The 12,568-nt window shown below is 38.6% G+C and overlaps 1 protein-coding gene across 1 annotated transcript in view; it reads right to left on the bottom strand.

Annotated features, from left to right (window-relative positions):
- Positions 1 to 312: 312 nt before the first annotated feature.
- POLR3G (RNA polymerase III subunit G) overlaps positions 313 to 12,568 on the bottom strand; it is a gene marked incomplete at its 5' end in the record, with an annotated part of 29,380 nt that continues 17,124 nt past the window's right edge. Inside the window, 3 exons of the mRNA XM_082262666.1 lie at positions 313 to 404; positions 4,118 to 4,240; positions 12,030 to 12,091. Of these exons, the coding sequence (XP_082118792.1) occupies positions 321 to 404; positions 4,118 to 4,240; positions 12,030 to 12,091 (269 nt within the window). The 3' untranslated portion in view covers positions 313 to 320. The remainder of the gene's footprint in view (positions 405 to 4,117; positions 4,241 to 12,029; positions 12,092 to 12,568) is intronic.

The following is a 12,568-nucleotide window of genomic DNA, read 5'->3' as shown; positions in this document are numbered from 1 at the left end:
GACGGAAATCGTAGTTCCTGAACAACTGGAGGGCCATAGTTTGGAGACCCCTGGTCTAGGCCCTATATGGTTTCTTTTCGTTTTTTGGAGTCTGCCATATCAGATTCTGATTTTGTGCATAGAAAAAAAAATATCACTTTATACTAAAGCCCCTTATGGGTTAAAACCAAATTAATTTATATCCAGCACACAGGCCTGAGAGTGAAATACTGGTTCTTGGCATACCCATTTTTTGCAAACAAAAACCAAGAGCGTGAAATACTTTAAAATCATTACTTCTATTTCTGACTTGTGTTGCATCAGTTTATAATAATACAGGTCTAGTAGGTAGCTTCATCCATATTGTCATCACTGTGTGCCAATTCATCTCCATCTTCAAAGTAGGAGGCAATGTAGTCATTTTCCTAGAAGACAAAAAACAGACAGAAAAACAAAGATTTTAGGAGGAGTTCAGTGAAATAATTCCAGGGAAAAAAGAAAAAAAAAAATGACGAGGAATATGGTTGTGTTAATAAAAAGGGGGGGGGGAGGGGCAAGTCCATGCAGTAAAATGGGAGATTATAATCAAAATAGCAAGTACTACAAAATAGTACGTTCTTAAAAAGGTCTTGATGCATTTTGATTGAAAAGTGATCATAATAGTGAGATCCGCCTTGCAGAATTTCTCCAACTACCATGCATGGTAGTGAATTAATGTGCATTGTTGCGGGGTGCAAATCATGTGTTTTGAAAGTACTCTGCCTTGGTGAAAATGAATAGCACTTCAGTGTGTTAAAACATATCCAAATCCACAGCACTGCTCCAGACGATCACCTCCTATCATGCACAGACAATCCGGGTGCCGATATCGTTTAGCCCATCTCCGCTCCATGTAAGAGGAGAGTCACACTCCAGTGTTAGCTCATCCTGGTGTTTTATTCCCACTATTGACAAAACAACTGCATACTTAATGTCTTCACCAAGGAGAGCCACACTTCCAACGCATTTCACAACAATGAGCTTGCTCACAAGGATAGGGTGGGTAAAGGCTTTACTAATCTATGCATGTGAGCAAGCCCATTGTGGTGAAACTCTTTAACGGCCGTCCACCGCAGTTTTACTGCAGCAGGCCCACTCTGTTCAGCGAAACTATGTACCTGTCTGTCGCTACGCGGGACCGCTAACGGGGGTGGGCACACGCTCATTGGCCACAGGGGAAGCCGATTAGTGGGTCTAGCGGCCGCAATCGCTCCTTGTGGAGACAGAACATCAGTCTGCAGCTGTAAACACGGCAGACCGCTGTTCTGTCAGTAATTAACATATGGATCCTGTGTTCCTCTTATTTAGGAACACAGGTCTCTGTGTTCATGCAGAAAGCACCCCCTAGGGACACATTTAACCCTTTGAGTGCCCCTGGTGTTAACCCCTTCCCTGCCAGTGTCAGTACAGTAACAATGCATATTTTTAGCACTGATTCATGTAGTAACGTCACTGGTCCCCCCAAAAGTGTCAAATGTCAGTTAGGGGTCCTATCTGTCCGCCTCAATGTCACAGTAACGCTAAAAATTGCAGATCGCTGCCATAACTAGTAAAAAAGTAAAAATGACAAATCTTTCCCCTAGTTTGTTGCAAACCAAATCAATATACACTTATTGAGATTTTGTTTACCAAAAATGTGGCAGAATACAAATTGGCCTAAAATGACGAAAAAAATTTGATTTTAAATTTTTTTATTGGGAATGATTATATAGCAGAAACTAAAAAAAAGTTTTGTTTTTTTTTCAGAATTGTCGCTTTTTTTGTTTATAGCAGAAAGAAAAAAAAAATAAAGAAATAAATAAATATCGCAGCGGTGATCAAATACCACCAAAAGAAAGCTCTATTTGTGGGAAAAAAGGACATCAATTTTATTTGGGTAGAGCATCACACGACTGTGCAATTGTCAGTTAAAGTAATGCAGTGCCGTATCACAAATAATGGCCTGGTCATTAAGGGGATAAATCCTTTCGTTCCAGAAGTGGTTAAGCAAGTGTGGTTCCCCTGGGTGGAGACATTATGAATGCAGCTGCTTTGCCATAATGGAATAAAAAAACAGGATTAGCTAACATGGGAGTGCGACTCATTTTCCTACCACAGTGTGTTAGCACAGCACATGTAACATTCATTGCAAAAATGTCTACACAAAGCACCAGAATTACTAAGTGGTAATGGCCCTTGGTGAGGACCTGACCGTATACCCTGTATAGTGCCTAACCGTATACCCTGTATAGTGCCTAATGTCAATTAAATATGAAAAGCCTTGCTGCTCCATGATCTTGGGATAATTTCCACTGGGTCCAGTTTTTCAATTGAGTTTGTAGGATCCCCAAAATTTGCAAGCGTTTCTTCCCACAATCAAAAATTGTACTATTTGGATAATGATATCTCAACTAATCCCTATTCCAGCCAACATTATCCATAACCAGCAAATCACCTACGAAATGATTACCCACCACCTACCAAATGACTAAATAAGTTTCTTGACTACCATACACCCATAAAGAGACAGCGATTGTGCAGTCATTGCCAAAGTATTGTAAATTCCATATAGCTGCAGAGGCACTAGAGCCTTCCAATGAGCATGCACATCGTTTATTAAATTGGAAGCAGACTGCCTCATTAAAAATAATTTTTTTTGTGTATTATTTCCTTGCTTCTCGGAAGACATTTAGCACAGAGGTACCTAGGTTTGTACTGCTGCCTAGCTCTATAGGAGTAAACATTATCTTTTCAGTGATTGTAAATGTCCACCTTGTAAAACAAGCCATTCAGATTAAAATTTAAATGAAAAGACAAAAAACATTTGTGTAGATATTTTAAAGAAAAATATTACGAATACCCTTTTTTATAAGTGATCACATTCCCTCTGTTCTCAGCTGCATAAGAACTAGGGGAGGAGAAACGGCAGGCCACTGAGCTTCCAGGTGACAGGCTGTGCAGGGGGGGCAAGTCTGGTTATTGAAGGAGAGCAGGCTGAGTTCCCAGTATAGCTAGAGAACTGACCACAGTGTGCTCTTCTGCTTAATGTGGTCAGTTTTTTAATAGCAAAGCAGAGGCACTGGCAGGAACACCAGAAATTTCACATAAAGTAAGCAATACAAAGAGAACAGGAGACTCTCTCATACAAGTACATGGTACAGCAGGCACATATCAAGAATATGAAATGTTGGGGTAACAAATGCTTTAAGGCACTTCAGATGCAATGGAGAGGGATTTTAAATTTGTAAACTAACACGGTAACAAAGCCATGAAATCAATCCGGATCATTTCCTGAATGAGGCCAACTATTTTTTTCGTTAAACAGAAGATCCATATTTTGGATAGATTTTTAATGCAGTCAATGTATTATCTTCCATAGTAACTAAACTAAATCTGAACAATATATGTATTTTAAACAGCTACACCATTTCACTAAATTATAAAAAAAAAAAAAAGAAGGTCTATTTTTTTATTTTACTTTTAATTTGTTTAAGAGCTTTTCACTTAAAAGATATAGGTCAAAGTGGAATTTCTTCCTTTTTAAAGTGGTAATAAAAAAGGCAGAAGGTTGATTACCTTACTGCATTGTATGCATGCCAACCACAGCCTGTGAGCGAATGAGGAGTGGGGGTCCAGGGCCAGGCTCTGTGTGTGAATGGACAATGTCCATTCCTAGGAGCGCGACTTATGAGCGAGCCTGCTTGAGTGCCCCCATAGCAAGAGGCTTGCTATTGGGGGCACTTGGCGGGGGGGAGGAGCCAGGACTGCCACCAGGGGACCCAAAAAACGATTGCACAGAGAAGGCAAGTATAACAGGTTTGTTTGTTTTTTTAAATTACTACCTTTAGAATCACAAATCTTAGCAAGGTTGGCCCATAGAGTAATAGAATATAGAAAGATTTGGAACGAATAGACATTTCCCCAAATGAACACGCCTATAATTATTGAAAGGACTAATAGGTTTAGGGTAATGGCAGTCAGGTAGGGGTAACCAGTCAGCGATTGGTTCCCCCATACCGTATCAGCTGATATTATGGAGCCATGGCTGAAAGGAGGAGTCTCTAATAAACATGTCTACCTCTAACTGTAAGATACTGAAGGTAATAAATCTGTACATTACTTCTTCATATTCCTCCTCATCTTCAATCTCTATCTCTGCTTCCTCCTCTTCTTCATCACCACTACCCTTTTTCTTTTCATTTTCTTCATCCGATTTTTCTCCATCACCTTTTTTCTCCAATTCCTGTATTAATAAAATTTAGTTTAAATGTACTTTAAGTTTAAATAGTGTAGCTGGAGTAAATAACCAATATACAGTACAAGTTTTACGCTGGTGTAAAAAAAATGCTCTAAAGTAAGGATGCTTTTAGAAAAATAAAATGTTTATTTTTATCAATTAACAAAATGGAAAATAAATGAAGAGAAATTGATATCAATATTTGGTGTCACCACCTGTTGCCTTCTAAACAGCATCAATTCTTCTAGGTAGACTTGCACACAGTTTTTAAAGGAACTCGGCAGGTAGGTTGTTCTAAACATCTTGGATAACTAACCACCACATATCTTCTGTGGCTACCTCAAATCCTTCTGTCTCTTCCATGTAATCCTATTCTGACTCAATGTTGAGATCAAGGCTTTGTGGGGGCCAAACCATCACTTCCAGGACACCTTGTTCTTTCACTAAAGCTAGTTCCTAATGAGACTGGCTGCATGTTTGGAGTCATTATCTGACTGCTGAATAAATTTGGGGCCACACGTCTCCCTGATGGTATGCAATGATGGATAAGTATCTACCTGTACACCATTGATCCAGGCCAAATCTTCAATTGAAGAAATGCAGCCCCAAACTTACAAGGAACCTCCACCATGTTTCACTGTTGCCTGCAGACACTTATTGTACCACTCTCCAGCTAACAAACTGCCTCCTGCTACAGCCAAATATTTCAAATGTTGACTCATCAGTCCAGAGCACCTGCTGCCATTTTTCTGCACCCCAGTTCCTATGTTTCCTATGCATAGGACATGGAAACATAGGATTTGAGGGTGCAGAAAAATGGCAGCAGTTCATATGGTGCAAAAAAAGGGAACAGGAACTTCTTTCCTGGTGGTTCTCGCGGGTGGGGCAGCCCATTGAAATAATAGGCTGCCTACCCACCGTGCACACCTAGGTGTGACCCAAGCCTGATGTTTACTTGTGTTTTTTTAACATTAGCAAAGAGGTGCCCATTTTATTAAAGGATAGATTAACGAGATACATTTGAAATAGTACAACTCCATTGTCTGCAAGGAAAAACAGAGAGGCCAACTCGCTGCTCCAGGTGAGAGGTGTAATCCTGAGGACAGGTGGGACTGCCACCAGGACAAGGACACCGACTATAGAAAGGTTGATGATTTTCACACTGACAATGTGCGTCTTCAAAAAACTAGAGGAATACTGAATCCACACTTCTTAAATAGGGATGATCGAACTTTTGAAAAGTTCGGTTCGGCCAGAACATCCGAACGTCCCGAAAGTTCGGCCCGGATTTCAGAACCCTATTGAAATCAATGGGACCCGAACTTCGGTAATCAATAAACACAATTTTTAAGCCCTAAAACCCAATAAATGCCCCTAAAAAGTGCCTATGGTTCTGGGTCATGCCCCATTAACTATTAATCACACAAAAAAAAAGTTCTTAAAAATTGTAATTTTTGATAAAAAAAGCCAATTATTGAAAAAAAAAAAAAGAGTTTTTTTGATTTCGACTTTGGACTTCGTATCTGGGGGGTCTAAAAAGTGTACCTGTGAAGTTTCAGCTCTGTAGCATGTCCAGAACCATAAAAAAAAAAAAAAAAAAAATGATCGTTTGTATTAGTGTATTTAGCTATTTTTAGTGTGAGGAAAGGGATATCTAGTGTAGTTAGGTGCTATTTTTCACTATTAGTTAGCTTTAATTTATTCAGTTTCTGTAGGGAAAGTGTAAGGGGACCGTAGTGTAGTGTAGGGTTAACTGACAGTCAAGTTCAGATGTTTTGCCTGCCTCAAAAGAACCCCAAAAAATGCCCAAAAAAACGCTAGCGTCAAAAAAAATGCCCAGGTGTGTTTTTGCTGGCATTTTTTGGGGGTTTTTGGAGGCAGGCAAAACATCTGAACTTGTGTATAGTGGTGTATATACACACATACTTATATGTATATACACACCTAGCCATATATAGGTGTGATAGTAGCAGAAATATATTAGTGTAAATGATTTCATTAGCGCAAGCATATATTTCTGCTACTATCACACCTATATATGGCTAGGTGTATATATCCAGACATGGTTGTGTATATATATACCCCCTATGCACATGTTCAGATGTCATGTCTGACATCAAACATGTCCTCAAAAAAGCACTGGCAAGTGGCAACCCCTGCAGCATAAAAAATGCTGGCTGGTGAGAAGCCATATCCCTGTGCCGAAGCAACTCAGAGAAATGATCATTTCTCTATAGTGGTCACCCTGCTTTGGAAGGGTTTTGTCACCCTTCCATAGCAGTCACTGTCAGTTAACCCTACACTACACTTCGGTCCCCTTACACTTAACACTTTCCCTACAGAAACAAAATTTTTGAAGCTAACTAAAGTGTAAAAGGAGCACTCTAACTACACTAGATATCCCTTTCCTCACACTAATAAATGCTAAATGACACTTTTACAGTAAAATTAACAGAACTGCTTCCACTCTCTTCCATGTCCAGTATAACAATGCTAGGAATATGGCGGGGGCTATCTTATATACTGGGGGGCGTATTCACTAATGATTGGTCTAAGGACCCCCTAGTCACTCCAATCACATTCCTAGCATTCTCCTGCCCCCTCAATTGGCTTTTGCTAATGGTTCTGGTCCAATCATGGGCTTTTAAAGCCCATTTCCTGAAGCATTGCATTTTGGTCGGTTCTGGTTGCCAAATTCAGAACTTTTTGGGCAAAAAGTTCTAAATTCGGCCGAACCTCGAACACCCAATGTTCGGGCCGAACCGTTGGTGGACCCAAACAGTTCGATCATCCCTATTCTTAAATAGGAACCACCCCCACGTATCACATGTGCTAGGTGATGTGATCAGTTCCCCATGTGTCTTGATAAGCAAATAAAAGCATTTCACATACAAAAGTGAATCACCTGAAAACAAATAATTTATGATATGAAATACCAATAAAAAATTAAACCAATAAAAAATTAAATCAACCACATATAACGCGAGTGAAAAAGCAGGAGAAAAAGAGAAAAAATAAAAATTTGGGGAAAAAAAAAACAAAAAAGGGGAATGAACATAGGTCCCAACTCCTGATCCTCGGAGGATGAAAATTGAAAACAAAAATTAGAAAATTGTAATGAATTTTTTTATTTTAATATATATATATATATATATATACACACACACATATACATATATATATACACATTATATATATATATATATATATATATATATATATATATATATATATATATATATATATACATACACATACATATATATACATATACATACATACATATATATATATATATATATATATATATATACACATATACATATACATATATACATATACATATATACACACATACATACATACATACACATATACATATATATATATATATATATATATATATATATATATACAGTGGGTACGGAAAGTATTCAGACCCCCTTAAATTTTTCACTCTTTGTTATATTGCAGCCATTTGCTAAAATCATTTAAGTTCATTCTTCTTCCTCATGAATGTACACATAGCACCCCATACTGACAGAAAAACACAGAATTGTTGACATTGTTGCAGATTTATTAAAAAAGAAAAACTGAAATATCACATGGTCCTAAGTCTTCAGACCCTTTGCTGTGACACTCATATATTTAACTCAGGTGCTTTCCATTTCTTCTGATCATCCTTGAGATGGTTCTACACCTTCATTTGAGTCCAGCTGTGTTTGATTATACTGATTGGACTTGATTAGGAAAGCCACACACCTGTTTATATAAGACCTTCCAGATCACAATGCATGTCAGAGCAAATGAGAATCATGAGGTCAAAGGAACTGCCTGAAGAGCTCAGAGACAGAATTGTGGCAAGGCACAGATCTGGCCAAGGTTACAAAAAGATTTCTGCTGCACTTAAGGTTCCTAAGAGCACAGTGGCCTCCATAATCCTCAAATGGAAGACGTTTGGGACAACCAGAACCCTTCCTAGAGCTGGCCGTCCGGCCAAACTGAGCTATCGGGGGAGAAGAGCCTTGGTGAGAGAGGTAAAGAAGAACCCAAAGATCACTGTGGCTGAGCTCCAGAGATGCAGTCAGGAGATGGCAGAAAGTTGTAGAAAGTCAACCTTCACTGCAGCCCTCCACCAGTCGGGGCTTTATGGCAGAGTGGCCCGACGGAAGCCTCTCCTCAGTGTAAGACACATGAAAGCCCGCATGGAGTTTGCTAAAAAACACCTGAAGGACTCCAAGATGGTGAGAAAGATTCTCTGGTCTGATGAGACCAAAATAGAACTTTTTGGCCTTAATTCTTAGCGGTATGTGTGGAGAAAACCAGGCACTGCTCATCACCTGTCCAATACAGTCCCAACAGTGAAGCATGGTGGTGGCAGCATCATGCTGTGGGGGTGTTTTTCAGCTGCAGGGACAGGACGACTGGTTGCAATCGAGGGAAAGATGAATGCGGCCAAGTACAGGGATATCCTGGACAAAAACCTTCTCCAGAGTGCTCTGGACCTCAGACTGGGCCGAAGGTTTACCTTCCAACAAGACAATGACCCTAAGCACACAGCTAAAATAACGAAGGAGTGGCTTCACAACAACTCCGTGACTGTTCTTGAATGGCCCAGCCAGAGCCCTGACTTAAACCCAATTGAGCATCTCTGGAGAGACCTAAAAATGGCTGTCCACCAACGTTTACCATCCAACCTGACAGAACTGGAGAGGATCTGCAAGGAGGAATGGCAGAGGATCCCCAAATCCAGGTGTGAAAGACTTGTTGCATCTTTCCCAAAAAGACTCCTGGCTGTATTAGATCAAAAGGGGGCTTCTACTAAATACCGAGCAAAGGGTCTGAATACTTAGGACCATGTGATATTTCAGTTTTTCTTTTTTAATAAATCTGCAACAATGTCAACAATTCTGTGTTTTTCTGTCAGTATGGGGTGCTATGTGTACATTCATGAGGAAGAAGAATGAACTTAAATGATTTTAGCAAATGGCTGCAATATAACAAAGAGTGAAAAATTTAAGGGGGTCTGAATACTTCCCGTACCCACTGTATATATATATATATATATATATATATATATATATATATATATATATATATATATATATATATATATATATATATATATATATATATATGCACACACACATACATAATATATATATATATATATATATATATATATATATATATATATATATATATATATATATACACACACACACACACACACACACACACACGGGTCCGATCTGTCTGCTGCAATGTCGCAGTCCTGCTAAAAATCACTGATCGCCGCCATTATTAATAAAAGAATAAAAATGAATAAAAAGTCCAAAAATCTATCCCATAGTTTGTAAACGCTATAACTTTTGCGCAAACCAATTAGAATACGCTTTTTGTGATTTTTATTTAACAAAAATATGTAGCAGGACACAAATTGGCCTAAATTGATAAAAGAATTCAATTTTTTACATTTTTTTATTTGGAATGTTTTAGAGCAGAAAGTAAAAAAATTATTTTTTTTAAAAATTGTCGCTATTTTTTTGTTTATAGCGTTTTGTATATAGTTTTTAAATCTAAAAAACGATGATCAAATACCACCAAAAGAAAGCTCTATTCGGGGGAAAAAGGACATCAATTGTATTTGGGTACAGCGTCGCATGACCGCACAATTGTTAAAGCAACGCAGTGCCGAATCGCAAAAAATGGCCTGGTCATTAAGGTGGTAAAACCTTCCAGAGCTGAAGTGGTTAAAGCAGAACTCCACCCAAAAGGGAAACAGAAGTTCTCCTCCCTCCCTCTCCCCTGCAGTCTTCTGGCACATGAACAGGTACCAGAAGACTGCATCAACCAATCCAGGATGCACCGCGCGACTCGCGCATGGGTAGTGGGCACCTGGCTGTGAAGCTGCAAGCTTTCACAGCCAGGTTCCCATAGTGAAGATGCCCACACCGCTGAGGGTAGATGGTGGATGAAGACAGCTGGGGTGATCTTACCGCTGGAACAGTGAGTGGCTATCTTTTTAAAAGTCAGCAGCTACACTTTTTGTAGCTGCTGACTTTTTTTTTTTTTTTTTTATGTGGCTGTAGCTCCTCTGTAACCAATATAGAAAATCACCTTAGATAACCGAATTATAATAGTGACTCACCATTCATGGAGTCTGGATGGAATGAGGGTCTGGAGTCAAATATCCAAAATACCTCTTTCCGACATTGTAGACAAAATATATCACCTCCACTCTTAGAGGCATGTATTTTTTCAATAACCTGGACTTTCATAGCAGAAATTTCCCCAGAAGGACATCCTTTAAAATGTTTGACTATGTTTGTGGTTTTGTTTTTCTCCACGCAGTACACATATTCATGGAAATGGTCTCCAAGACGTCTTGTAGTCCTACCCACGTACTGCATATGGCATAGGCTACAAGAAATCAAATATATAACATAACTGGTATTACAGTTATAGAACCATTGAAGCTTAAACTCTTTTTGGTTGGCAGAAGATCGAAATGTATTGCCCCTATGAAACGTATTGCACAAGTCGCATCCATATTTAAAAGAGGTAAATGCCTATTGATAATTTCCTTAACTTGGCCAAATTCAAAACTTAAGGGGGTTGAGAGGGTTAATTCGTTTTTTTGAGAGTCGTCCTTGTTCCTTTCTTGGCTCAATAAATCATCTCTATTTTTATTCTTTGCTATTGGCAGTGCCCTATCTAGCATCCATTTCCGGTACCCCCTGTCTAATGGCTCGTACACACTATAAGAACATCAGGTGAACATTTTCGTCCGAGGCACTTTGGTACAATTTTCGTATAGTGTGTACACAACTTTCGACAGCGGATTCCGACTTTTCATACAAAAATTGCCGAAGAAACAAACTCCAAAATTTTTCTTGTAAGGGAACAGAACTAACGATTTCCGTTTAATGTGTACCGTCTTCGTATGATTTTTGTACAAGAAAAATCAGAAAAGAAAGACTGTGCATGATCAGAAACAAAAAAAAAAAAAAAAGTGTTATGAGTAGTATGAGAATTTTCGTACAAATTTTCGTTTATTGGTTCTGATTTGCTATGAAACAATAAGGAAAATCGGACAATCGATTTTCTTATAGTGTGTACCCCACTTAAGAACCGTCTATAGAGCAACCTTTCCTCTTTTTTAAATTGTGGCTCACTACTACAAAAACGTTTAATGCGTAGAAATTGCCCTACGGGGATACCCTAATGGTATGCTTTGAATGGCTGCTTTGGCAGTTTTATACATGTTTAAATTAATCTATTGGACCGGCGGAGGTGTGCAGCTAATTTCCTCCATTGTCTGTAATATGCCACTCAAAAAAGAGGAAGAGAGAAGTGTGCCATTGAGATCATCCTGTGCCTACAAAGATCCGTAGTGGTCTTTTCTAGCCATGTCTTCTCTGGTCAAATTCCACCTTTCCAACTGATGAAAACAAAGCTCTTCATTGATTAGGCGTGCTTCTAGTTGCATGTCCTGTTTTGGTGCATTATTTATCACAAGTTAATTGTTGAAGGGAGTTACCTGGTCACAATAAAAGAAAACCCCATGACGACCCACAGTGAATGAACATCAACTGGTAACTAGGAAGCACATCCCGGTCAGTCAATGTGCACCCAAAAGAACGGTTGGAACCTCTAGTATTATTTCAGACTTTCTTCAGCGGATTCTGTCTGCCCCTTTAGCTCTTGCCTCTGCTGACCTCCCAATTACATAATAACACCTAGCCATTTTTTCTCCTACAGTTACTAAATGATCCTCTCAAAATTAAATTACCTCAATTTTCTTTAGGACATCTACATTGGCAATTACTTTTTTTTCTTTAGGTTTTTTCACACCTGGTACAAATAATAAAGCAGTGGTGTAAACATGGATCCAATCTTTTTATACATATGAAATACAATATCCAATTATAGATTTAGCACTTAGCAGTAACACTTCTAGTGATTTCATTCTACATGGCTTATAGTCCGGATAAGATTTCGGTTACTGGAGTCTGACCTTGGATGCCCAATGAAACACTACTCTATTAGATCACTACTTTTTACAGCTTTCCAGTCCTATAGATGTGGTGGCTGCATTATCATTTTTAGACAAAGAACAATTCAGCAAGCACAGAAACAATCTTCCTTCCAAACTATAAACTATTAATCCCATTCCCATGAAATGAAGAACACTGCTTTTTAGTCTAAATTCAAACCATAGTGGCATAAACTTTTTTATACTTCTAAAGCACACTTTTACAGTACCTATCCAGAACTATCCAGGAAAGGAAAACTTTTAAATTAAGAATGATACTTCTCTTTGACACAAAA

Source organism: Pelophylax lessonae, assembly GCF_965119305.1.
Source record: "Pelophylax lessonae genome assembly, chromosome: 1".
Classification (NCBI taxonomy): domain Eukaryota; kingdom Metazoa; phylum Chordata; class Amphibia; order Anura; family Ranidae; genus Pelophylax; species Pelophylax lessonae.
The sequence above is the reverse complement of the archived record's forward strand: the minus strand, read 5'-3'. Positions and strand labels throughout refer to the sequence as shown.